At 39.1% G+C, this 27,522-nt stretch overlaps 1 protein-coding gene across 4 annotated transcripts; it reads left to right on the forward strand.

The window, feature by feature from the left end:
* Positions 1-1,357: 1,357 nt before the first annotated feature.
* bicc2 (bicaudal C homolog 2) lies at positions 1,358-27,064 on the forward strand. 4 transcript variants are annotated; one of them, XM_053641935.1, is made up of 19 exons: positions 1,358-1,592; positions 4,505-4,551; positions 4,908-4,977; positions 6,219-6,298; positions 6,380-6,541; positions 8,067-8,120; positions 8,843-9,037; positions 9,156-9,425; positions 10,919-11,050; positions 12,460-12,679; positions 12,777-12,913; positions 13,155-13,294; positions 15,105-15,204; positions 15,334-15,373; positions 18,068-18,219; positions 21,059-21,239; positions 24,912-25,069; positions 26,317-26,416; positions 26,638-27,064. In XM_053641935.1, exons 1-19 carry the CDS (start codon positions 1,385-1,387, stop codon positions 26,766-26,768), a joined length of 2,577 nt encoding a protein of 858 aa, XP_053497910.1. In that variant the 5' UTR covers positions 1,358-1,384; the 3' UTR covers positions 26,769-27,064. The 4 variants fall into 4 exon arrangements, with proteins under 4 accessions (XP_053497910.1, XP_053497911.1, XP_053497913.1 ...); XM_053641936.1 differs by having other exon boundaries at positions 12,780-12,913; XM_053641937.1 differs by lacking the exon at positions 1,358-1,592 and adding an exon at positions 2,129-2,398.
* The last annotated feature ends 458 nt before the right edge of the window (positions 27,065-27,522 follow it).

Below are 27,522 nucleotides of genomic sequence, written 5' to 3' on the forward strand. Positions count from 1 at the left end.
AAGCAGGAAAATGGGGAAGTGTAAGAATAAGAGTGACTCTGACAAGGCCCAAATTGTGATGGTTAGGCGACTGGGTCAGAGCATCTCCAAAACAGCAGGTCTTATGGGGTGTTCCCAGTATGTAGTGCTTAGTACCTACCAAAAGTGGCCCAAGGAAGGACTATTGTTGAACCGGTGACAGGGTCATGGGTGCCCAAAGCTCACTGATGCACGTAGGGAGTGAAGGATAGCCCATCTGGTCCGATCCCACAAATTGCTGAAAAAGTTAAATGCTGGTTATAATAGAAAGATGTCAGAACACACAGTGTATCACAGCTTGCTGTGTATGGGGCTGCAGACCAGTCAGAGTGCCCATGCTGACCCCTGTTCACCACCGAAAGCACCTACAACGGGGGTGTGAGCATCAGAACTGGACCATGGAGCAACGGATGAAGGATTTCTTTTACAGTTTGTGGATGGCCTGGTGCGTGTGCATTACCTGGGGAAGAGATGGCACCAGGATGCACTATGGGAAGAAGGCAAGGCAAGTTTGGGTCCTGGCATTCATGTGGATGTTACTTTGACACCTACCACCTAACTAAACATTGTTGCAGACCAATGTGCCTCGCTACACTACAAAAATTGTTCAGGAAAGGTTTGAGGAACATGACAAAGAGGTCAAGATGTTGACTCGGCCTCCAAATTCCCCAGATCTCAATCTGATCAAGCATCTGTGGGACGTGCTGGAAAACAAGTCGGATCCATGGAAGCCCCACCTCTCAACTTACAGGACTTGAAGGATCTGCTGCTAACGTCATTTGTGCCATATACCACAGCACACCCTCAGAGGTCTTGTGGAGTCCATGCCTTGACAGGTCAGAGCTGTTTTGGTGGCACAAGTGAGACCTCCACAATATTAGGCAGGTGGTTTTAATGTTATGGCAGATCTGTGTATATATGGAATATATATGGAATATATATATATATATATAAATAATATACACACACACACACAACATAAGCATCTCTCAGCCCCACAGCCAGCACAACTCTTTCACATTTTCTCCACTCATCCTATTTCTGTCTATTGCAGAGACCTTTTGTGTATTCAGCTCTGTTGGTGTGCTGGTATATCACCCTCAGTCACACACTTTCCCCTTCTCTTTCTCTGAGTGAAGAGGCAAGTTTTAGGAATGTGTATATGATGCTGTAAAGGGTTAGGGGTCTCCTGCCCCCCCCCGGCCCCCCTTGCCTGTTTCTGTGGTTACGCTGTTGTATACATACACACACACGCGCTCTCTCCAGCACACACACTCCAACCATGGCAGCCAGCATGGAGGGCACTTCTGTGGACCCTGTGGAACTTGAATCTGAGTCCTGCTTCGGGCCTGACCAGAATCAAAACATGGGCTCAGAGGCTGAGCAAGAGAAGAAAGTTCTGATTCAGGACAGAACCGAGCAGGATGTAGAGGAGGAGGAGGAGGAGGAGGAGGAGGAGGAAGGAGGAAATTCCAGGATGCACTCAGAGCCCAAGAACTGTGAGCAACCTGACACGGACTGGATAGAAGAGAGGTTCCGCATTGACAGGAAGAAACTGGAGACCATGCTTTATGGTGAGTGTGTGTGTGTTTGAGTGAGAGAGAGAGAGAAGATTTTTAGTCTTAGTTTCATGTGACTTAGAAACTTAGAACTAATTTTGAAAAATGTTATTTTGACTGTGTTAATTATTGACTTGGTTGTTTATTAAGAGAAGGAAAGAAAGAAAGAAAGAAAGAAAGACAAGTCTACAGACAGACAGAAATAACAAAATAAGGTACAAATAAAAATAAAGAAAAAGCCAAATAAAGAAACAAAAAAATAAATAAATAAAGAAATAAAGAAGGAAAAAAGTAAGAAGGAAGCAAAATAAAGCAAAGATGTGTGGGGGATATAAAATCGAAAGAAATGAGGAAAGAAAGAACGGAAGCCTCAAATAAGGAATAAAGTCTAAAAAGGGAAAAGGAAAACAGAAAGGAATAAGGGAAAGAAGAACAGATGGAATGTAAAGGAAAAATGTAAATAAAGAAGGGAGTGGGGGGAAAAAAGAAAAACAAAAGCACCAAATAGGGAACATAAGAAAAAGTATAGGAATAAAAAAGGGGGGGGGGGGTAAGACAGGAAGAAAAGAAGGTAACGTATGAAAAAGGAAAGAAGGAAGGGAAAGAAATAATGACTCCAAACACGGTAGAATGTTCATTAAAATATCAGACTGACTTTAAGTTCAGAATCAGAGTCCTGTGTCTGGGGGGAAAAGTTCCGTCATAGTGATGCAGCTGAGAATCAGGATGAGAGATTTCCCACACACGCTGATGGCTGTTCCGTGCTCATCCTGGTGTTTACACGCTCCTCCATGTGGCATGCGCAGAGACAGCGATGGCAGGTTTTTATTTATTTCATTTTTTTGAACAATTTTTCCTGAGAAAGAGAGCGTGTTATCGGCGAGACACAGCTTGCTGACTGTTTGGTTTGGAGAAGTGCTCGGTCTCGCATGCTGAGATTCACTCGTCCCTGCTGCTCTTTGATATTCAGAGAGGAAAGCAGTGTTCCTGCCAGAACAATGAAAGTTTGAGTGAAGCTGATCACCAGAATGTTGAGCAGGAACGGTCGGGGAATGTTATCTCGGCCGCTGTGAGTCGCTGAGAGGAGGGTGGGGATGAGAATGAGTGTCTTTAGTGGATGTTGTGGTTTATCAGCTGTTTTCTTTTTCTCAAACTGTGTGCATGAGTGTGTGCTTACCGAGGAGGAGGAAGAGAGGTTTGCGTCAGCATTGTTGTGAGTTAAATGCCTTTGCTGCTTGACGCTGTTTCTCAGACACACACACACACACACTGGAAGTCGGGCCATTCCTACTGGCAGGGCAGCGTAACCCATGGCAATAAGAACAGAGGAGAAGAAAAGAGAGGGATGTTCACTCTAACCCTGTAAATGTCAGCAGATAGCTGTGGCCTTTCATTGTGTTTAACTTTAACCTCCACACACACACACACACACACACACATACACTTGTTCATCTATTTAAACTCAGTGTTTAAATCTTAGTGTTGTCGTCTCTGTTCTCCTTTACATCACTAACCTGAACTGAGACAAATGAGTTTACTGTATCCTAGAACACAGAACACACACTTTAACATTCACACATTATAGGGACAAAAAAGCTCTTGAGACAGGTTCTAGGTGAGCTTTTGGAGACTGAGCCCCTCTAGCACGAACCAGTCAGATTCAGTGCACACATAAATAGATTTTTTTTTAAATCAAAAACTTATAATTGGTGATTCAACATAATATCAATGTAAATATATGAAGTGTTTGTTTTTGGGCTGACAATTTCATTCATGATTCATTATTATTAATATTTTATTTAATAGTGAGCTTGAAATTGTAAATCATGTACAATTCGATTTCAATTCAGTACACTAAACATGAAATTGATTCAGTGAGTCAACAAATCTTATAATACATTGAGTGATTCTTCGCACTCATTTCATTTGGTGTATAAAGTGCGAGAAAATCGATTTAATGTTTCATTTGTACAAGTAGTACCAAATTGTGATGGTTAGGCGACTGGGTCAGAACATATCCAAAACAGCAGGTCTTGTGGAGTGTTCCCGCTATGTACCTACCAAAAGTGGTTCAAGGAAGGACTGTTGTTGAACGTGGGGAGTAAAGGATAGCCCGTCTGGTCTGATCTCACAAATTGCTTAAAAGGTTAATGCTGGCTATGTGTGTCAGAACACACAGTGCATCTCAGCTTGCTGTGTATGGAATCTGATCTCAATCCTATCAAGCATCTATGGGATGTTCTGGACAAACAAGTTGGATCCATGGAGGCCCCACCTTGCAACTTTCAGGACTTAAAGGATCTGCTGCTATCGTCTTGGTGCCAGATACCACAGCACACCTTCAGAGGTCTTGTGGAGTCCATGCCTCGACAGGTCCTGTGTACATTATCACACGAGGACTTTTCACATTTAGTGAAAAGTCACATTTAGTGAAAATTTACTGTATGTGACATTTGTGGATTTATCACTTTCTTCACAAGTGCTCACATATTTTTGACATGAAGTCATACATGTACTTGAATTCACGTGAAATTCCAGGAAATGCAACTTCATGTGTTTCTGATATGTGATCATATATTACTTGCATAATCACATGATCAGGTGAAACACATGTGACTTCTCCATAAAGGTCTATAAATATTTTTTTTTTATCTCTGTGCTTAATGGTTCTCGGTAAAACCTTTCAACAGATGTCTTCTCTTTAACAGAAGGATCCAAATAGTTCCTGGTTTGAAAGCTAAAGAACCCTTCCATCCAAAGAACCCTTGGGTTAATGCTGTAGAAGTGACGCTATGTAAAACACATGACGACATGGCATTCGTCTGAAGAACAGCATCATATCGCTTGCTATGATTAACAATGGATCATTTATTCAATAAACGACACACATCTCACACACGTCTTTTCCTTGTTTGCATTCGTTGCAGGTCCTTCTGATGGAACAGGCCTGACAGGAGAGGAGTTCTTCGAGAAGGTGAGAGAACATGGAATCCCATCTGAACAGCAGATAGCAAGCTTATTGTGTGAATTAAACATTTAGCGCTCTGTCAATCAGGTAAACGCTTCCACAGCTCAGTAATACACTTGTTGTGTTGTCAAATTCTGTGCAAATTACTTTGCTGTTTTTTTGTTGTTGTTGTTTGTCTTCTCGGGCTAATCATGTGCTGCTTTGAGATGCTAATGGTGTATTGTTACTATTTACAATGTCTTCCTTTTCCCATACACCTTCCTTTCTCTCTGTTTCTCACACACCTGTCTTTCTGACATGCTCTGTCTTTTTATGACAACACATACACACACATCCCCACGCTCACACGTCTATCTCGGCAGGTAACGAGGGAAACTAACACTCAGGTGAAATGGCCGTCAAAGCTGAAGATTGGAGCCAAGTCAAAGAAAGGTGAGAGGAAGGCTCATCTCGTGTCTGTGGGAAATCTTGGATTTGAGAGATGAGCCATATATGAGAATGAGCCCCTTCCAAAAAATATATCTGGCTTTAAATTTATTTATTTTTTTAAATTAATTTGCAATTTAAATAACAGATCAACATATTTGTAGCATATTGTTCTAAAACACACTACACACTTGCTTTCTGTAAAGTTACAATAGCCTAAATAGTAAGGGTGTAAGTTTTCAATACAGTGAATCACTGCAATTTGTTGGGTTTTAATTTGTTTGAAAAGCCATTTTTGGTAAATGATGAAGAAATTCAATGAAATTCTACGCACTAAAGACCAAACTGATTCAGAAATTCAATTTCTTAAGAAATATTACTGCACCTTAAACACATTCCTTCACTGCAAAAAAAAAAATGACAACAACAATGTCAACAAATAATTCTTTATTTTAGATTGTTCAGCATATATGTGCGTGTGTGTATATGTGTGTGTGTGTGTGTGTGTGTGTGTGTGTGTGTGTGTGTGTGTATGTATATATATATATATAATATATATTTCATTTCAGGCTTGAAATTGTCTTATTCTAATGGCAGATAATTTTGGCTTCTTTCAAGCAAATTGCAGTTTTAAGCTTGATATTAGTACATATGGATAAAAGTAGGCATAATGGTTTTATATATATTTTTTATATAATAATCTCCTAATGAGAAATGTTAAATAACTTTATTTAAGATATCTTCACTTTTTTAACTTATTTTTGCAGTGTTCCTCTAAAATCTATCACTGATTTCATGCTCCATGAGAGTATAACCGTTGATAAAAGCTTTGCTGCTTGTTTGTTTGGCTTGAAAACAACAACAACAACAACTTTACCAAGTGCAGACGTCATGTTTCATGATGAAAGTGTAAACATTAATAAAAAGACATAACATAAATAATGTTTAAAGCTCCCACTTGAAATTATGATTTTTTTATTTTTATTTTTAGGAACTCATATATTTAGGAAGTCATAGTTATGGTACTCTTATTTACACGATTTGACTGGAATTGTGTTTTAACTTTAAAAGTTAATCATAGTTTTGCTACTCATGCTGGAAAACATAATCAAAATGAGGACATTTTAAAACTAGTATCTTTAAAAAAAATATATCAAAATAAATAATAACACAAGCCACATTAGAGAATAAATGCAGTTGTTATTAATTCCAATATTTTGATTGTACGCTTTTGTCTGCATTTTCAGATCCACATGTAAAAGTGGAAGGAAAGAGAGATGATGTCCTGGAGGCCAAGCGGAAAATTCTGGAAGTTTTAGAGACGAAAGTGAGTAGGATGTGCGACTTTCAGTATTTTTTTTCTTGGTTGTGGTTTATATTGTTTTATGGCATGGTTTTCTGGCTTTAGGTTAATAAAGTCACTCTGAAGATGGATGTCACTCATACTGAACACTCTCATGTGATTGGTAAAGGGGGAGGAAATATCAAAAAAGTCATGGAGGACACTTCTTGTCACATCCACTTCCCTGACTCGAATCGCCACAGTGCAAACGGAGAGAAAAGCAACCAGGTATGAGAGCATTCATTTTTATTTTGTAAGTGAAAATGAGAACCAGGTATGAGAGCATGATTAGATGTTAGTTTTCTTCTTCTTCTTCTTCTTCTTCTGCTCTTGAGTCCATGGCAGCCCATAGAACCGCTTGCAGGAAAGTTATGAAGGACAGTCTGGTATGCTATTACAGCAAATTTGGAATCTCTAACTCAATCCCTCTAGCAACACCAATGATCCAAAGTTGCACTCACATTTATGTTAATAATTTTTGAACTGTGAGTCGTAGAACCAAAATATTTTTTTCCTCTGATTCCTTCGCTCAAATCGATTGAAATCTGTCATGAAACTCCGCCATTTTGAATTTTTGGAAAAAACCTATTTTTTAGAACTCATCCCAGATTTGCACAAAAATTGACCTAGATCATCTAGAGACACTTATGACAAAAAGCTATTCACAGAATTTTGATAAACCATACCGTTTTCGAATGGCACTTCAACGAATTTGAAGAACGCGCAAAATTGAACTTGAGGCTGTATCTCTGCAACGCTTTGAGGGATTGTGACGAAACTTGGTAGTTGTCATCACCATTAGGCTCTGAGGTTACCTGCAGAGTTTTGGCAACTATTCCCCAACTGGTCAGGAGATAGCATATCTCTTATAACTCTTGAACACTTTCCTGCATGATAACCATCATGCCCAGATGCTACCTGTGCAGTTTCATAACAGAACCACATACAGGACAAAAATTCTAAGAAGTAGCTATTTTTATTTTTTTTTTATTTTTAAAAAAGCATATTTTTATGATTGAAAGTTTACTTTTTCTATCTCCTCATACACTAATTGGACTCTAATGAAAAACATATCACAAAGCTTCTTTTGCTGCTCATGGTGCTGATAATTGGCTTGACCACGGTATTGCTGCTCGCAGCAATGAACCAAAATAATTAACAATAGCAATAATAATGATTTATTATTATTATCATCATTACTATTATCATCAGTAGTTGTAGTTGTATTTATATCTGTATTATTAGAATTAACAAATGACTTCTTAAAAACATGCTAGCATCATGCTACAGACAACGTGCATGTACATGTCTGTACATGATGTCATTATGGTTCACTGTTCCACTTTCTCTCTCTTTCTCTCTCTCTCTAATATAATTGATAACAGGAACTAGCTTGTTTCAAATATGTCACAACATTAAATGTAACTATAAATGGTTAAAAAGTATGATTATTAGTATGATCATTTTTAATAAATGAAAAAAATGATCATTGGCAGATTGCTGAGATATACGAGGAAGTGTTTGGAGATATAATTTGGAAGTGTTACTACTGGAAAATGATCGGTAAAAATAACAGTAGCATGGTTGATTATTTTCCAATAACAGTATGTTGTATTCCCTAGATAATCAAGGAGTTTAAAACACATACATGTAGTAAGACACTAAAAGCCAGATTCAAGTTTTTAGATGAAAAGTGTTTCTGTATCTGAGAGGTTAAGTTACTGGTTCTTCTTTCTGTTGTGTTTCTTGACAGGTGTCAATTGCTGGACCAGTGCAGGGTGTGGAATCTGCTAGAAGACACATCAGAGTTAGTATCATGCACTTTACACTAGAGATGTAGTGTATGTATCGGCCAATAATCGGTATCGGCCGATAAAGGCAATTTTTCACATTTAAAAACATCCGATGATCAGGGCCGATTATATCCTGTCAATCAAAAGAAGGTGGGAAAACACATGGATTTCGTGCTGTGTGTAAAGATGTCTCTTGTGTGGAGTGATGATAAAACTGCAGTGTGTAATCTCTCTAATCTCTGCACTGATACAATTTTACACCGGACGCTGCAGCAGTGAAGCGGGAGTTTCGGCCACGAGTCTAATTAATTTTTTCGCCGCGCTGCTCGCGCTGAATTAAAGCTCCAGTACACCGTTGAAACATTTAAATGAAGATGAATTTACAAAAAAGTATATATTACACAGAAAAATATATTTGTAGAGTAGTATTTCATATCCAGTTAATGTTAATATATAAAAAAGTGTATATTATATATTAGCAGTTTGGTGTTAATGATGAAGTATAAATGCTGTTGTTTGTGGAGAGTGAATGTGAGACTAACAGGAGGATTTTTAGAATTCAGTCAATTAATTCTGTTAATATGAATGAATAGCATTCAATAAGTTAAGAAATCTTACTTTAATCTTCAGAATTTAGTTCATGACAATAATAAATGGTTCTGAACAATAAAAACACACAGAGAGAATAGCTTTGCCATTGTGTAAAATCTATTTGGCCTCTCACTGTGACCTTTAGGATCTGCAGCCTCTGGCATTAACCTTTGACCTGCCTCTTAACCTGATGGGCGGGGTTGTTACAGATGCAAGCTCACCACCGATTCAGCATGTAGCACAGGCATTTGGAGTGAGCGTGACATTCAGAACACAACCCAAACTGTACTGTTCCACCTGTGTGGTGCGAGGCCTGCAAGGAAACTGCACTGCTGTGAAGGTAACACACACACAAACACTTTAATTCAGAAAAGCAACCAAATTATTATGTAGTGTTTTAAACAATCAAACAAGATAACTGCTCTGGTATTGTAACCTTTACCCTTTGACCCCTGTAGAAGGCTACGTGCATCTTGATGGAGCTGCTCCTGGACCGGGAGGTGGCAGTAGTTTCTGGGGTAACAGGCGTCATGGTGAGCACTCAGCTGGATGTGACGTCTCAGCAGCACCTCTTCCTGCTAGGCCAGAATGGAGCCAACTTCCTCAACGTCATGCACCAAACACACACACAGATCGTACTGCCTGACCTCACCGCCCCACAACACACACCCTCTCTACTCATCCAGGGCACTGCGGATGGAGTGTGTCTCGCAAAACAACAACTCATGGTGAGTGTGTGTATGTGTTTGCGAGTGTGAGAGATGTGACCAGCGTTGTCTTTATGATGTATTTGTTCTTTGCCCAATAAGTTTGTGTCTGAGGATGTAAACAATTAGGCCGTCTGTACCTCCTTAAAAGGAAAAAGAGAAAAAAGGGGCGGGGCAAAATAGAAAGAAACAAATGAACGAATGAATGAATAAATAAGCAACCAACCAACCAAATAAAGAATAAATAAATAAATAAATTTCTTATTGTTGTCATTGTTTTTATTAGTAGTAGTATTATTAAATGCAGATGAGAGTAAGTATTAGAGCAGTGGTTCTCCACCAGGGGGGTTTATTTATGCACATTTCAAATAGAATGTGCATAAATGAAAAACCCCACATTCCTTCTCCCTCTGTATTTTCTTTTTGCTGGGGAGAGGCGGAGCTTAGCTTGCCTTTTATCTAGCTGTCAGTGCAGACCAGTGTTGCCAACTTAGCAACTTTTCAGACCCCTTTAGCAACTTTTTTATGCAAAAAAAAGCGACAAATCTAGCGACTTTTTGTACAAACCTTAGCAACTTTCCAAATGTTAGCAGTACTGTCCTGCAAGTGCGAGGTCTTGCTTTCCTGCTGCACTCACACCTCTCTCTGTGTCTGCTCTGTTCAGTGAGTGTCTGAGAGCTGGAGATTTAACAATGTCATGGATAACGAGACGCACCCTTTGTCCCAATTTACTTCATTCATATGCAAATGTTTTTAGAACGCAAGACGAATGTAATGCAACATGTTTTACATGTAAAATAATCCATGCTATTACAGCCTAGTTCTCTTGTTCAAAGTAGTTATAGGGTTCAGAAACATTTTATATAATTCATGTTCCATACCTGTCCGTTATATAGTTTAACAAAAGTCATACAAGTTATTTTAAAAGATCATGAACGTTATGAAAAAAGTAATTAAAAAAGTACAAAAACACAAAAGCAATAAAAGCCATCTATCTATCTGTCTGTCTATCTATCTATCAAAAACAGATTATAGATTAGGTGTGTGTGTGTATATATATATATATATATATATATATATATATATATATATATATATATATATATATATATATATATAATATTATATTATAGAATAAATAATCATTATACCTGGTTTCCTCCAATATGGAGCTTTTATTTGGCCTCTTTATTGTATACAATATTTAAAAATAAAGGTACATATTTTATTGACAATAAAAGCTTTTACCTAAATAAAAGTATTGGTATATGAGGAACAAAAATAAATAAACACACAAGAGATTGTTTCTGTGCACGTAAAAGTCATTATTTTGAAATAAAATAGGTTGTGCTGTTACCCATTTTAGATGTTATGCGCATTCTAATTTGCATAATGTATTCCTCTGTGAATAAATTCCTTGTAATATTATGGCTTCCTTTGAAATAAAATGTCCCTGCACACAGGCATAGTGGGAGTTCTGTCCTGATTTCCTCTGTGTGTTTGTGCTGGTGTAGGAGTGCCTGCCTGTGTGTCTGATGTTCGAGATGAAGGATGAGGGTGAATCTGACCCTCGCAAACTCGCGCAGATGATGCAGAGTCTTGGAGTCTTCATCAGTGTCAAACCAAAGGCTAAACAGGCTGCAAAGGTATTCCACCATCATAGTCCACTCATCTTAACACAGAGAGTCTTTTTTATTCAACTCACAGCATGTCTTTGTGGACTACAATCCAGATAATATGCACGTTACAGTTTTTTTTTAGTTTCTCTGACACTACAATGCCTTCCTAACATTTTAACATCAGCAATTTCCAATTCACAGCTCAAGTGTGAATTCACACCAGAAAGTGTCATGTGACTTTCCAAATGTCATGATAGCGATTTCTCATTGTTAATAGTGCTGGTCCCATTTTTTCTCTAGCTGTAATTTAGTAACATCTATACTTTATATCAAAGTGCATGATTTATGACAGATTATCATTTGCTAAGCTCACAATACTCTCATTCAGTCATTTTTGAAGACCTAAGATCAACATTCTGATGAACCTTCAAGCTTATTTAAATGAGTAAAAATGGGAGAGAAAAAAATTCAAACATAAGCAGTTTGTCTAAGTGAACTGAGAATTGTTTGTTTGTGACTTTATTTTATTGGAAATAACTGGGCAGAAGTTGATTCACTTTTTTGTAAGGCCGAGGCTTAAGTCTTTAGTAAACACTCATATATTAAGCTGTTTATAAATGCCACATTAGTACAACTTCACTGTGATATTACTGGGGAAAGCCCTGGAGTGCACATTACTCTTGTGTAAAATAAAACACCATTAAGCCTTACTCTTGTTTAATGTCAGAAACTATACTTACAAAAAAGAGCACTCATTTGCATGTCATAACTTTATTTCCTCGTGTGTTTTAATGTTTTATAAAATATCTGATGTAATTTATTTTGATGAATTTATTGAACTGAATGTATTTATTTATTTCTATTTATTTACTGGACATTTAGTTCAATTATTTGTATAGCATTTTTAACAATAAACGTTGTCACAGTGTACTTTATATACACTGAAGCTTTTTGTAAATAAATGTTATTTTGAAGGCTCATTCATTTTTAGCAGGAGGTTTTCTATGATTTGAAATAAGGATTTAGGGAGGCATTTTTATATTTTTATTATAGCATATTTTATATAACATCTTTATTACCATCCAGAATCTAGATGAACCTAGAATAAGTCTATGACTAAGTACAACCCAATTAGCTTAGAATAAATGATTTTTTTTTTTACCGATATATTTTGATCAAGCAATGCCATTTCACATTTAAATAGATCCCCTGGGCCTTTACCTGAAACCAGGACCACTTCCACCATGCTGGCAGGGCTGAACCTAACCATAAAACAATATACTCTGCATATTTTGTACATTTATCTTTAAATATCATCTTCTCTTTTAGATTAAATTATAATGCAGGCACTTTTAGCTGGTGTTGTAGTTTGATATGCAGTGAATGACATATCCCAGTAACAAAAAAAAGTTGTAAATAATTTGTATGTCTCTCAGTCTGTGGTGGTGAAGGGTTTGGAGAGGAACATAGCGAATCTGTATGAAGCCAGAAGACTCCTGCTAGGCCTTGACTCCTGTGAGGTCTCCATGGCAACAAAGAACTCATGTGAGGTGTCTATAGTACCAAAGTCCACAACGGACCCCCTGCTGGTCAAAAGTGGAATTACAAACTACTGGCTCAACATGCTAATGCAGCAGCTGCATGTCACTGAGACAGGTGTGTGTGTGTGTGTGTGTGTGTGTGCGCACACATACGATGATAGAGAACAGTATGTTATCTATCACATTGACTTTCTTTAAACTTTGATGTTCAGCAGGTAGTGTCACTACGCTGGATTCAGCTTCAAACCCCACCCCTATGAAGCCCCGCCCCTCTCTGCCACCTGGACTGAATGCTCCTGCCGACGAGGGACGGATGGGACTGAGGGGAACAGACACTAAATTAGAGAAGGTGTGACTAATTAGACACACTTATCTACACTAAAGGCTTAATTGGAATTTAATGTGCATACATCAGTGGACAAAATTTGGCCATCTGTAAAAACCCAAATTGTGTAGATAATTCCTTATTCACAGTCTGGTCATTTTGCGAGCAATCAAGCAGTAATTTTACCCATTATGGACATTATGCACATTCTATCTAATGCCTGGACACCTAATTGCAGAGAATAGGGACTGTGTTTTAATTTCAGATCCCGGAGAATGAGGATCAGTCGACAAATGGGGCGAGTGAGCACTCGGGAATACAGGTTCCAGAGGTCGCTGAGGTCAAAGAGGTCACTGCGAAGACTGAAGGATCAGTCAGGAGAAACAGCCATTCAGAGGCTCTCAGGTACCAAACCCTCAAATCCCACCAGACGTCTCAGAGGTAAACCGTAAAGCCAAGCACTGCTTAGGGATCTGGTCTAGTGACTGAATGGTCATGAGTTCAAATCGTATGTCTGCTACAGCACCATTATTTATCTCTGGGAAGTGATTAGATACAATGTAGATGTAACAATGACCCAGCAAACAGGGGACGTCCTCTGGACATTGCGAAAGGCCATTTAGGTCTGCATTTGGTCCGGTTTATAACGTTCGCTGGTGGACATTCCGAGGACATCCGCATTTGGTCCAGTTTATAACGTTCACTGGTAGACGTTCTGAGGACGTCAGAGGATATCAAATCATAACACTACTGAATGTGTTCATTTCAGTGAAAGTCCCCTAAGCATCCCGAATGACCGCTGGACGTCCTGTGAGCGTCCCCTTGAACATCCATAGGACGTCAGTGGGACCCTACACATGGATGTTCGGGGGACGTTCGTAGAGGCCATTTAGTGGACGTCCTGGGGAACTTTTTTGTCAGCTGGGGAGATGTGCTCAGCTATGGTGCTAGAATAGTGCCACGTTTGACTTTCCTTTGAAGGGAGAATTCTGAGCTCGGAATTATGTCATTTTCGACCTCCGTGCTACAAAGTGGGAAAAACCATGGAAGTCTTTTGTTATCAACAATGTAGCCCGCTAACTGTGACAAGTGATATTAGTTAGTTACAGTTACATTTATACAGTGCTTTTCTAGACACTCAAAGCACTTTACTTGGTATATGGGGGGGGGGTCTCCTCAACTACCACTAGTGTGTAGCATCCACCTGGATCATGCGACGGCAGCCATAGTGCACCAGAACGCCCACCACACACCAGCTATTAATGGAGAGGAGAGAGAGATGTAGCCAATTCAGAGATGGGGATTATTAGGGGCCGTGATAGAGAGGGGCCAATGTGGCATTTTTAACGACCATAGAGAGTCAGGACCTCGGTTTAACATCTCATCCGAAAGATGGTGTAATATATCTGTATTTTGATTGATCTAAGGGGAATACTAATATAAACAGTACCTTATTTAAACGCAAAGAAGTGCTACAGTGTTTATTGTTGATGCTGTGAGAAGCCATGCCATGTTTATTTGTCGTCACTTGCTGAACTCGAGGTTAAAAAGACCTTCCTGAGTTACCAAGTAGGAATCTTGAGTTGAGGGGTGTCTTCTTTTTTTTCTTTTTTTTTCCCCCTGTTAGGATGAGTTATGACTGAGCAGACAATATATACATATAATACTTATAATCCTGTTGTATATTAAACAAAATCCTGCACCGTGTATTATCCTGCTGTTAAAAACAGTCACCTTTACCCTTAAGAGCATGGGAGCACTTTCAGCTCAGATCTTCATGAAGGCTTTAGTGTGACCGTTGTTATTTTCTCTTGCTGTCACAACCTCTCAATGGGGTTTTGTTTCCTCCTTTGGAAAAAAAAACAAAAAAAAAAACAGGTAATATACTAATACAACATAATAAAAACATAATAATTGTTGCCTCTTACTCTAATGATGCAGAATAATTCACCTTCAGCTCACATATGGCTGGACTTTCACATAATCTATATTTATAATAATGAGACATTATCTTGTATTGGCACTATATATATATATATATATATATATATATATATATATATATATATATATATATATATATATATATATATATGTATATATGTGTGTGTGTGTGTGTGTGTGTAATATACAAAATGTATATAATTTGAGCACTTTTGACTTTTTATAACTATAATACATATAGTGTGTTGTCTGTGTGTGTGTGTGTGTACAGTAGGTCTATAAGGATGGAGGTGGATGGTGTGTATTTTAACAGAGACAGACGCTGCAGTCTTAGGATCTTTCCCTCTCTGGAGTCAAATTCAAATAATGAGGTGAAATGAGCATTACGTATCTTTACCAAGGGTGCCAATAATTCTGGAACTGACTGTATAAAAGGCGTTTTACACTGTGAGCAGAATTTCTGTCTACTGATCACTGATCTGTTGTTGGATTTCTTACAGAAACATGAATATGAAAGGAAGAAACTTCTAGCAACTCAAGGTTGGTGTTATTTCTTCCTTACCTCCATCCTTCCTTCCTTTATATGTCACTTCCTTCCTTTCTTCCTTCCTTCATTTCCTTATACCGCTCCTTTCTTCGTTCCTTCATCACGTCCTTCCTTCCTTCGTCTCTTCCTTCCCTTATACCTCTCCTTCCTTTCTTCCTTCCCTTTTACCTTTCCTTTCTTTCTTCCCTTATACCTCTCCTTCCATTCTTCCTTCCCTTATACCTCTCCTTCCATTCTTCCTTCCCTTATACCTCTCCTTCCTTTCTTCCTTCCCTTATACCTCCCCTTTCATCATTCCTCCCTTAAATCCTTTATATCTTTCCACTCGCCCTTCCTTTCATTCCATTCTGTTCCCTCTTTCCTTCCTTCCTTTCTTCCTCCGTTTCCCTTCCCTATTCATCCTTTCCTTTCTCTATCCTTGTCTTTCTTTTCTTTCCGTCCTCTTATTTATTTCTCAGCTAATTACGCGTTGTATGCTCAGAATATGTGATTTGTTTGCATATTGAGCTGCTAAAATGGTGCCATTTAGAAACAGGACCTGTCCTCCCAAGAGTAACAGTAAGACAGAAATGAGTCTTGCATTAACCATGAGTTCTGCTGAATCATGGGTGACCGCGTTTTATGAAAACTGCACTGAGACTACAGAACAACCTACAGAACCAATCAGCATTCAGTGTGCCTCTTCCATGTCTGCCTTTATATCCCATCCCATCTGTTCAAGCATGTGGCACTGTTTAATATATATATACCAAATTCCTATAGCTGTTTACTAGTGTGTCAAAGTAGTTTTCAGATTTTATATATTCTATATTTAAATTTTTGCTGCGTGTGTGTGCACGTGTGTGCATGTATGTGTGTGTGTATGTACACGTGTGTGCGTGTGTGCATGTATGTATGTATGTGCGTGTGTGCGCATGTGTGTATATGCATGTATGTGTGCGTATGTGTATGTGTGCGTATGTGTGTGTGCGCATGTGTATGTGTGTGTATGCGTATGTGTGCGTATGTGCGTGTATGTATGTGTGCATATGTGCGTGTATGTGTGCGTATGTATGTGTGCGTATGTATGTGTATCTGTGCGTATGTGCGTGTATGTGTGCGTATGTATGTGTGCGTGTATGTGTGCGTATGTGCGCGTATGTGTGTGTATGTATGTGTGTGTATGTATGTGTATGTGTGCGTATGTGCGTGTATGTGTGCGTATGTATGTGTGTGCGTGTATGTGTGCGTGTGTGTGTGTATGTGCGTGTGTGTATGTATGTGTATGTTTGTGTGCGTGTATGTGTGCGTATGTGTGCGTATGTATGTGTATGTGTGCGTATGTGCGTGTATGTGTGCGTATGTATGTGTGCGTGTATGTGTGCGTATGTATGTGTGTGTATGTATGTGTATGTGTGCGTATGTGCGTGTATGTGTGCGTATGTATGTGTGTGTGCGTGTATGTGTGCGTGTGTGTGTGTATGTGCGTGTGTGTATGTATGTGTATGTTTGTGTGCGTATGTGCGTGTATGTGTGCGTGAATGTATGTGTATGTGTGCGTATGTATCTATGTGTGCATATGTGCGTGTATGTGTGCATATGTGCGTGTATGTGTGCGTATGTATCTATGTGTGCGTATGTGCGTGTATGTGTGCATATGTGCGTGTATGTGTGCGTATGTATCTATGTGTGCATATGTGCATGTATGTGCGTGCATGTGTATGTGTATGTGAGTGTGTATGTGTGCGTATGTATCTATGTGTGCATATGTGCGTGTATGTGTGGGAATGTGCGTGTATGTGAGTGTGTATGTGTGCGTATGTATCTGTGTGTGCATATGTGCGTGTGTGTGCATATGCATATGTGTGTGTATGTGTATGTGTGTGCTTGCGCGTGTGTGTGTGTGTGCTTTAATCAGACTCGATTTTTTAATCGATTAAATTTTATAATGCACTAACAAATATATTTTACTTACCGAGGAGTTATCAAAGTGAAATTTTTTATGCTAAATTCTCTGGTAGAATCGACATGCAGTGGATCTTTTGTCTGAAGCATCCAAATCTTTGCTTATAGATGAAATATAGTTGCCATTCATCATGGTCACTAGGCCACAAAACACATTAAAGGGTGACAGAGGCCACTCGTTTCAGTGTGACATGCCACCAGATTTTTAATAAACTGAAATAACTGAATTAATGCATGCACCCCCCCCCCCCCCCCCCCAATCTTATAGGAGCCTAAATGTTTGTCCATCAATCAGATTCTGGCAAAGTCATTTTAATGCTGATGTATGCCAAATGTGCTAGTGCTCCCACAGAAGTGCTTAATGGAATTATGAGACTGAATGAACCATCTGCTACACACACACATACACACACACACACACACACACACACACACACACACACACACACACACACACACACACACATACAAAGACTCAGTTTAAGAAACTCATATACATCTGAGAGAGCGAGAGAGGAAGAGCGGGAGTTCAAGAGAGCGAGAGAGAGCGAGAGAGAGAGCGTGCACGCATGAGAGGTAGAGAGAGGGAAAGAGAGACAGACAGAACATCAGGAGCTCAAACTGCTACATATTCACACATAAACACACACAGCAATTCAAAATACTGCTCAGTGCCACTGTACAGCATATATTATTAGCTTGTAATTCACGTTTGTGTGTGTGTGTGTGTGTGTGTGTGTCAGCCATGCAGAAAAAGCCAGTAGTGACGGAGGTTCGGACCCCCACTGACACATGGAGTGGTTTGGGTTTCTCCAAGTCGATGCCTGCTGAGGCTGTTAAAGACCTACGCAGTGTGAGCCGCCGCTGTTACAAATCCTACCTCAATAATCAACAGGTACCCACACACACACACACACAGATGAGCTTATTCTTCTACAGACATCAATCCTTGTATAGTATTGAAACGTGTTGTTACTAATATCAGCTCTGCTGTTATAGAAGAGTAATCAGTACTCTCTGTCCAATCAAAATCAAGCATACAATTGTGCTGTGATATAAAATACATGAATGCAGGCAGCCAATCAGAAATTATATTTTGAAAGTCTCGAATCCCTCCTCCGCCCTGTGTGCATGCTCTCTCCATGCTTCGGGGGTTTCCCCAGGTACTCCTGTTTCCTCCGCAAGTCCTAAGACATGCTTTGCAATCTCATTGGCATTTCCACATTGTCCGGGGTGTGGGAAAGCGCGAGAGATTGTTCCCTGCAATGGGTTACCACCCCGTCGACGATGTCCCCTGCTTTGTGCCCCGAGTCCCCTGGGACAGGCTCAAGGCTCCCCCTGACCCTGTGTAGGATGAGCAGTACAGAAAATGAATGGATGGATGTTATGATGTTACTGTGTTACTACATCATGGGTTTACCTTTTTTTGGGTACAAGAATGAAGGCAAGTTTCATCACCTTACGTAACCTAACAGAATTACACTGTAATAATATACATTTTCTTCTTCTACTTTAACACACACACACTCTCTCTTGAAGCACTCTCTGGATGACCTACATTTACATTTATTCATTTAGCAGACGCGTTTATCCAAAGCTACTTACAAATGATAACATTCAAGCAAAGCGATATATCAAGCAGAGAACAATACAAGTAGTGCTACAATACAAGATCCATTAATTGACCTACACATGACACCAAATTTATCGGTATAAAATGGTGTTAATTCTAGGCATCCCTCAAGGTTCTGTCCTAGGTCGGGTTGAGTTTTTTTCTTTTCTTGCAACCCCATGCAAATAGCAAACTATTGAACTAGCAAATTGTTATACTGGTCAGTAGGACTTTGGTGATGTTTTAGAAAGTGTGTGGATTGGTTTTGAACCTCTATATAAAATGTTTACTAGCCTACACTTTCATAAAGTAGTGAGACATTCCCTGGGGCATAAATTACATCTATGTGTTAGGTGATTTGTTTGGGTTTGTGAGAGGCCATGGCTCAAAAAACGGTTAATGCTAATTAGGGTTGGGAATCGAGAATCGGATACTCTGTATAAAATAAAAATTTCGATTCCACTTATTGATTCCTCTGTCCGCATTTTCAGATAGACTGGATCTTTGCTTTTTTTTTGTACGTCATCTGTGAGCACCCGACCTCGCGATCTGCCTCCTTCCTCGCTAATCTGCGGCATGTAAAAGACAGTCCCGATGGACCACAGGAAGCACTCGAAAAAGCTAAGTGTGATATTTGTGATAAGCTAATATGTTGCAAGAGAGGTGTCACTACCAACATGACAAAACATCTGCGGTTGATTCACCGTCTTTGGTGAAGAGTGCACCGTCTTTGATGCTTTGCATAGCCCGAGTGCCTCATCATCTGCCGCATCATTAGCCAGCACTAGTGCGGCGACAACTCCACCAAATGTTACCTGCGAGATGCCGTTCTTCCTCGCTTCGAAGGGAAAGCTGACAAAAGAAAAAACTGAGGAGTATCACAGGTCAATCACAACATTCAAAGTCAAAGGGTTGCATCCATTTTCAGTTGCTGAGTCGCCCTCGTTTAGGTACAATAGGTACAATAAATCAAATTGGGGCAGTGGTGGCTTGACGGTTGAGGCTCTGGGTTACTGATCAGAAGGTCGGGGATTCAAGCCCCAGCACTGCCCAGCTGCCACTGTTGGGCTCTTGAGCAAGGCCCTTAACCCTCTCTGCTCCAGGGGGCGCTGTATCATGGCTGACCCCGCGCTCTGACCCCACGCTCTGACCCCAGATTCCTGACATGGGGTATGCGAAGAAAAGAATTTCACTGTGCTGTAATGTATATGTGATCAATAAAGACTCATTATCATTAAAGCGAAAATGAATAAAAAAAAAAAACTTTTGGTTGCAGCCAAAAAAAAAAAGCACTTTAATGGAACAGTTTTGCACACATACAGCTCTTAAGCGAGTCCTCAGTTGTTATGTAGCCTGCTGATTTTTGTCCATGGTATTCAGCTGCAACTAAATGTTTTGCAAAAAGAAACACAGAATAAATATGATTGATATCTAAATGTTTGACTTCATTTTTTTACCACCTTCCAATCGAAACTAGGAATTGATAAGAATCGGCATCGATAAGCGGAATCGGAATTGATAAAATTCAAATGATACCCAACCCTAGTGCTAATGACCTGAATGCGCTCTCTCTCTCTCTCTCTCTCTCTCTCACTCACTCACACACAGCAATAATAAATGAATATGTGATTACTGTCATGTGGTGCAGAAAATTTGTGTAGCTATTAATTCCAATTACTAGTTATGAAAGAGAGAGAGAGAGAGAGAGAGAGAGAGAGAGAAAGAGAAAGTGTGAGAGAGAGATAGAGAGAGAGAGAGAGAGACGCATTACTGTCACGTTTATTACAGTTTCCTTCACATCGTGTTCTTCATAAGGAGTAAATATATGACCCTATCCATGACACTACTACTAGGATTTGAGTTTGTCATTATAATGGTTATGATTATAAAAAATATATATGATATAATAATATAATAGTTCCAGATTACGTTTGAAGGACACTTGAAATTGTGGGGCTCTGTTTTTGTACTCAACAGATTTATTTCACTACAAGTTTAAATGTCACCGGTGCCGCAAGAGCATCAAATTGGTAGGAATGAATAATGCCTCATTCAGCAAGAATTCACAAGACCTGTGTGTGTGTGTGTGTGTGTGTGTGTGTGTGTGTGTGTCTCACTGTAGTCATGGAGCTCTCAGAGTAGCAAAGACCGAGTGTGTAATGGCAGCGATTCAGAGAACTGGCGAGAGAGACGAGGATCTGCATCATTGTCACCTGTGTCCTTCTCCTCCTCGTCCTCCTCATCATCCTCAGCCATGATGGCGTATAGTTCCTGTTCAGGACGCACCAACACAGACAAAACATGTGAGTCTGGGCAAGAGAGGTGGACAGATTGTGTGTGTGTGAGAGGAAAAAGTATGAGTTGTGTCATTTTTCTTTCTTTCTTCTTTTTTGGGATATTTTACCTTATATTCTCCCAATTTGGGCATTAACCAACGTCCAACTAACTCTCCTCTATCACATGACAGCTACCAGGTCACCATCGGCCAGCTGAATAAACACAGAGGAAAATGTTAACAGCCCTTTTCCACATACATAGAGTTCCACATGTCTAGTGAAAATGCAGTTTGGCATTCTTTTTCAATTTAATGAACTGAAAACCTTCCAAAGGTTTTCATTACTTTACAAATTATATGATTAGTGGGACTCAGTGGCCTAGTGTTTAGCACAAATACAACGCACCTCCGGGGTTGGGGGTATGAATCCTGCCTCCGCCCTGTGTGCATGTTCTCCCTGTGCTTCGGGGAGTTTTTCCGGGTACTCTGGTTTCCTCCTCCAGTCCAAAAACATGCATTGTTGGCTGATTGGCATGTCCAAATTGTACGTATTGTGTGAAGGGTTGTGTGAATGTGCTCTGCGATGGGTTGACACCCCGTCCAGGGTGTTCCCCACCTTGTGCCCCAACTTCCCTGGGATATGCTCCAGGCTTCCCATGACCCAGTGTAGGATAAGCAGTACAGAAAATGGCTGGATGGATGGATGGATGGATGATATTATCAGATATTTTCACTTGAGTGAAAAGTAGAATTTTACAAATATTTACATGTATTTCAGAGTTTTTTAGTATTTAGTACATCCTCTTTTTACTTTAATGACCGTGTGCACTCAAGCTAACACATACTCTTCAAGTTTATAAAACCTGATCATCCATGTTAGATCAGATCCATCGTCATGTCATCTGAACACGGGCTTCAATGGAAAGGGATAAGACTATAAGTGACCTAGAAATTGTGATCAACATCTTGAGTATTGAATAGTCCAAATGTTTCGCATTTCCTTTTTTGTTTTAGAAACTTTCTGTTCGTTTCCACATTTAAATCAATTTAGAGAAAAAGCCCAGATTTTCAATGTGGTCTTAGACTTTTGGGCCCCACTGTACATAAGCTGATTTGAACTCGTAATCTCTCAACAGCAGAATGAACATTTTTTACTGTAGTGCTACCTTGGTGGACTGATGTAACTGGGGCTGATAGACACACTTCCACACAGTAGTATGGCCAAGAAAATAAATACACAGCGAGAACTGCCTGAAACAACTTCCAAAAGCCCAGGCATGTTCATGGTTTTTCAGAACACTCGAGATTTTTAGCTATTCATTGAACAGCTAGTAAACTGTAAGTAATACTGGGTGAAAAAGGTGTTCAAACTGAATTAATGGTGGAAGGCTTTCACAGAGACAACTCCATCTGCAATATCCATCCAGGAATTGTATGGTTTTTATAGTAAGAGTAATTATAAAGTCAAGAGTCTAGGATAACCTTTACTCTCGTTTTCATCAGTCCCTCCAGAATTTCGCAATTTTCCGATGAAATTTTCTGCAAAATCAAGCAAACTGTTCAATATTTGGAGGAGCTATCTTTCAAAATTCCCACATATTTTCCGGATTCTCTTGGAGCAAAGAGGAAATTATACAATTAGTATCTTAACCTCCTTGTGCTATAATGTTATAATCTTGTGTTACAGTGTTGTAGTGTCATATAAGCATGAACATTTTTACTGTAAATCACCCTGTATAAAAGCCTGCTTTATTAGCTGATTTGTATTTATTACCCATCAGAACTTTCACACAGTCTTTCCCCAGCATTCAGCAATTTAAGTGCAGTCCATTAAGTTCTGCTGAAACATTCAGCCTGTGCACAAGCTTTCACTTAGCTTTTTGTTTGATTTGTATTGGCATTTTCACTAGCGGACCGACTTCCTTCCTATACTTCTTATCTCAGACGATCAGCTCTATATAGTGGCTACAGAGGTGAGATCAGTTGATACGAGATGTGGGAAGCAGCCAAGCCGGGGGCAGAAATCGAACTCCCGCGATTGTTTATCCAAACGTGAAGAACGATTTTCACTCAGCTTCCAGCAGCAATGATCATGAGACTCAGAGTGAAACATAGCAAAAGCTTATTCATTTCAGAACGGGTTTGTGAAGCTACCACGTTCCTGTTGGGAACTCTGGGGCTCGGGAAGTGTAAAAACCCTGAATGATTCACGAGACCAGAGCCAGACAACAGCCCTGCAATATGTGGTACAGGGTGGTGTGATGAAGAGTTACCTGAAATGTTTTATTCCTCTTATATTTACTAAATTCCACACAGCAACTGCATCATTTTTTAAATTTCTTTATAGTTATGTTTAATGTTGTGGGACATTCATGAACCAAGTTAGTTCCTGTATATTATCACAGCTATAAACAGTAATTCCCTCACCAGCCTCTTTTTTTCTGTCTTAAAGCCAATTTAATATATATATATATATATATATATATATATATATATATATATATATATATATATATATATATATATATATATAGATTGGCATATTACTGAGAAACCTCAGTCCTTTATCGTTTACCTCTGACTGTTAAAAATGCATCTGACACTGGAGACTCCGTCCAAAAATGCTAATAATGCTCCTTACAGAAAGCTTTACCACATCAACAATTACACGCATTTTTAATCCATTTCATCTGGAATGTCCTCCATACAAGTCCTTGTGTAAATTGTTACCAGTGCTTAATTTGTAAATCTGCAAGTCCCGGAACAATAAGAGGGTAGTGATCCGGCAGGTCGGGAGGTGTGCGAAAGATCCCGGTCCCTGAACTTACAGACACGTAAAAGTGCTTCTAGAACCTCATGTAGCTAACGATATTCAATGCTGATAGGTCGACCTGTGTAAATGATCGCACAAGTACAGAGAACTAACGCGTTTATAGCAGTGAGTATTCTCAATACAAAGGGAAATATTTATGGATTGCACATGCTATCAACTTAGTGCTGTCACCTCAGTTAGCTACAAAACACGTTTGCATTTCGAAAGCGACGCTACGTTTCATACAGTAGGGCTACTTACAAGAAACTAACATTAACTGCACAAAATAATCAAGAAAAAGCGTCTTACCTAACACAAAATATTCCACAAAGCTGTCATGTCAGTGTCCTCCTCCTCTTCCCTGTGTCCCTTACGTAACCATGAACACACAATGGCTTGGGATTGAACTTTGTAAGTGGTGGACCCACGATGCTCAAAAACATCAGAGACTAAATGGTGGGGATGAAAAGGAATTCACGCTGCGAGCTACAAATGATATTCATTTTGGAGAAACCCCGCTCATACTCCACTTGAGATTGGTATGGTATTCACAGTAGCCAACAACTGCCTCAGTCCTTCTCAGTCCTTTTTGTGTATTTGAGTCCCTGTACTCCCTAAGATCCCAAATGACTGTACATGGGCTGGTTGTTACCATAGAAATAAGACCACATTAATATGAACCTTGTAGCCGGAACTGCTTTAAAAGCCGTTTCAATTTATTTAATAAAAAAATTGATTACACCTCGTAATCAAATCTGAATCAAGCATTCAACAATGATGTGATGTGATTAATTGTAATTTCCAATTAGATTTATTATTACAAAGGTACAAGTTTAGTTGAGGTTCTGCAACCTCTTGAACATCTTGTATATCTCATTACCTTTGCAGCCGATGGATTCATTAATGGCAGCAGCTACTATGAAGGTGTATCCAGGCCGTTGATTGGTGGATCTCCCAGCCCTCCTCCTCAGCCAAAAGATGATCTGCTGGAGCTACTGATTCAGCTGGGTTTGGAGAAATACACCACTATATTCCAGGAGCAAGAGGTACATTCATACAAACACACACATGCACATACTCTTAGTGTTCACACTGCCTGTTGCACTGTTGCACCTGTGTGTGGGTTCCATCACTACGTGTTTCTGATGTGTTTTTACTATTATACCCACAAGTGGAGCTGGATTTTCCGAGAGAATATGAATTTTATGGGTTTAGATTGTTCTAATGGCCTTCTATAACACAGTGCAGCTTTTTCCAGCTGCTCGGTCCTGCCTTGTTTTTTTTTTTTCTGAATCAGTTGATTACTTTAATCTTTTCTGGCATAGGACAGATCAGCAATGATTACACTTTTTATTCCCAGTTCCAGCTGTTCTACTCTACATCAAGTTCAGAATTTATTGGCACCCTCAGAAAAAATACGCCAACATGTAACGTAAATTTTCTGCTCAAATGATAGAAAAAAATGTCTTTATTTCAACAAAAATCATTATAAATACTTCTTTACATAAGAGTATTGTAAGGATGTAAGTACTGCTTGTGTGTGCACTCGTGGGAGATTTGTTTGTTCTTGACAATAAACCTTAAACCTTGAACCTATTTTCTCTCAAAAGTATATGTGCCAAAATAATTAAGATCCCAAGGAATATTTTGAATAAATTAAAATAAATTGTCATTCTTTGAAAATCTTGCATTATTTTTCATTTGCTCGCAGTCCCCAGGAACCGTTGTTGCATATATGCCCAGTTTCCCTGGGGTATAAATATGAGGTTGTACATGTGTAAATTCCATTATTATCCATTACTATGGAAAAAAAACTCAAAGAACTTTCAACATAAAAAAAAAAGGTTCCACAAATTGGATAATCAATATAAAATACATTTGAAACCTATGTTTTGGACAAATAATTGCGCTACTTAGTGTTTAAAAAAAAACCCAAAACACATTTAAATAAATTACCCAATGTAACATATTGTATACAATATGTTTGTGCTCCAAATATCACAAACTGCATATGCGTATTTTTTCATACATACACTTCATTCATACAGTTTTTCTCATTTGAAAGCTGCCAGTAATTCTCAAGGTCAAAGTATTGAATTGTGTAGTGACATTCATCAAGGAACTTCACTGAAAAAGATGCTAATCGAGAAAAGAAAAAAAAAAACCCAAAACATTGTAAAGTATAAACTTTATTTAAATATTGTATAATATAAATATTGTACAATAAATTTCTGCAGAAAACATGATGGTTTCACTGCCTGTCACGCTCTCGTACTTTTTTTTTCTCCATCAGATTGATTACCAAACGTTCCTCACTCTTTCCGAAGAGGATCTGAAGGAAGTGGGCGTATCCACATTCGGGGCCAGGAGGAAGATGTTGATGGCTATTTCTGGTAAGAATTTGGCAGAGCTGCCTAGGCTTTTTATAGATCGCTCAGTAGGATCTGAATACCTTGGTAAAATTAAATACACTCATAATTAGAATTGAATGAACATTTTAGGGCATAACATGGTAAAATGCACCTTTTTTTTCTGTAAGAGATGGGATTTGTTTCCTCCTCTGGCTACCTTTCTGCCATTTTGCATCTCTGCATATACTGCTTTTTGTCTCCAGATCTGACTAAAAGTAAGATAAAACTCCCTGAAGCTCCTACAGTTAAGCCTGGCTATCTAGAGGGTGGAGCTAGTGGCCGCCTTCCACGAATCATGGATGAGGACGTGGCTGCTAAGAGTAACTGCTGGTGAAACGGGACTGGCAGTAATCTAGACTGTATTATCTACACTACAGTGCTGTAGAGGCTGTGCTTCAGTGACCAGTAAATGAGAATTATATAAACGACTGGCTATTAAGATTAATTACAGGAGAGCAGCGGAGTGGACAGATGTGATATAACTCTCAAAGGACGAGTCTGAGAATAACTGACCTTCACTTTGGATCGACTCTCCTACTACTGCCAACGTTGAATATGCAAACAATTATGGCCTTCTCTTACTCTTTCTCTTCGCTTTCTCATAGTTTTTCTATTGTCTTTCTGCCTCATCTTTCTCTCTCTCTCTCTCTCTCTCTCTATCTCTCTCTCTCTCTCTATGTAATCATTTCTGTGCAGTACCATGGCGCGCTGTGCAAATATGAGAAAGTATTGAACATTGTTAAACATTTTAAATAAATTGTACTCTTCACTGAAGGAAATAAAATATAGGACCTCATGCAAATGCTTAATCAGAAATCCATTTTAAATAATACTGCAGGCTGGCTTTTTGCCTAAACAATGCTTGTTAACAGTGTTGATTCTGTTTCAGAACCACGCACTCTCATCGCCTTGTGGGAGACACACATTCAATTGTTTCACTCATTGAGCAAGTAAAACTGGGTTTTGAGATGAGATGGGAGAAAAACCAGGTGAAGGTACACAATTTTCTCAGTTCAATAAGTGTAAACATATCCTGATATGCAGTGTTTACAGTTTATCATCCACCACCCAAATAATAACAGGTTAGT

The sequence above is a fragment of the Ictalurus furcatus genome, chromosome 14, assembly GCF_023375685.1.
Source record: "Ictalurus furcatus strain D&B chromosome 14, Billie_1.0, whole genome shotgun sequence".
NCBI classification, from domain to species: Eukaryota; Metazoa; Chordata; class Actinopteri; order Siluriformes; family Ictaluridae; genus Ictalurus; species Ictalurus furcatus.

Excerpts from the sequence above, each read along its gene's own strand:
- bicc2 (XM_053641935.1), top strand. The coding sequence starts at position 1,385 with ATGGGCTCAGAGGCTGAGCAAGAGAAGAAAGTTCTGATTCAGGACAGA. Across the intron at positions 6,299-6,379 it reads TGGAAGTTTTAGAGACGAAA|GTTAATAAAGTCACTCTGAA; the intron begins GTGAGTAGGATG and ends TTCTGGCTTTAG. Across the intron at positions 15,205-15,333 it reads AGTCAAATTCAAATAATGAG|AAACATGAATATGAAAGGAA; the intron begins GTGAAATGAGCA and ends GATTTCTTACAG.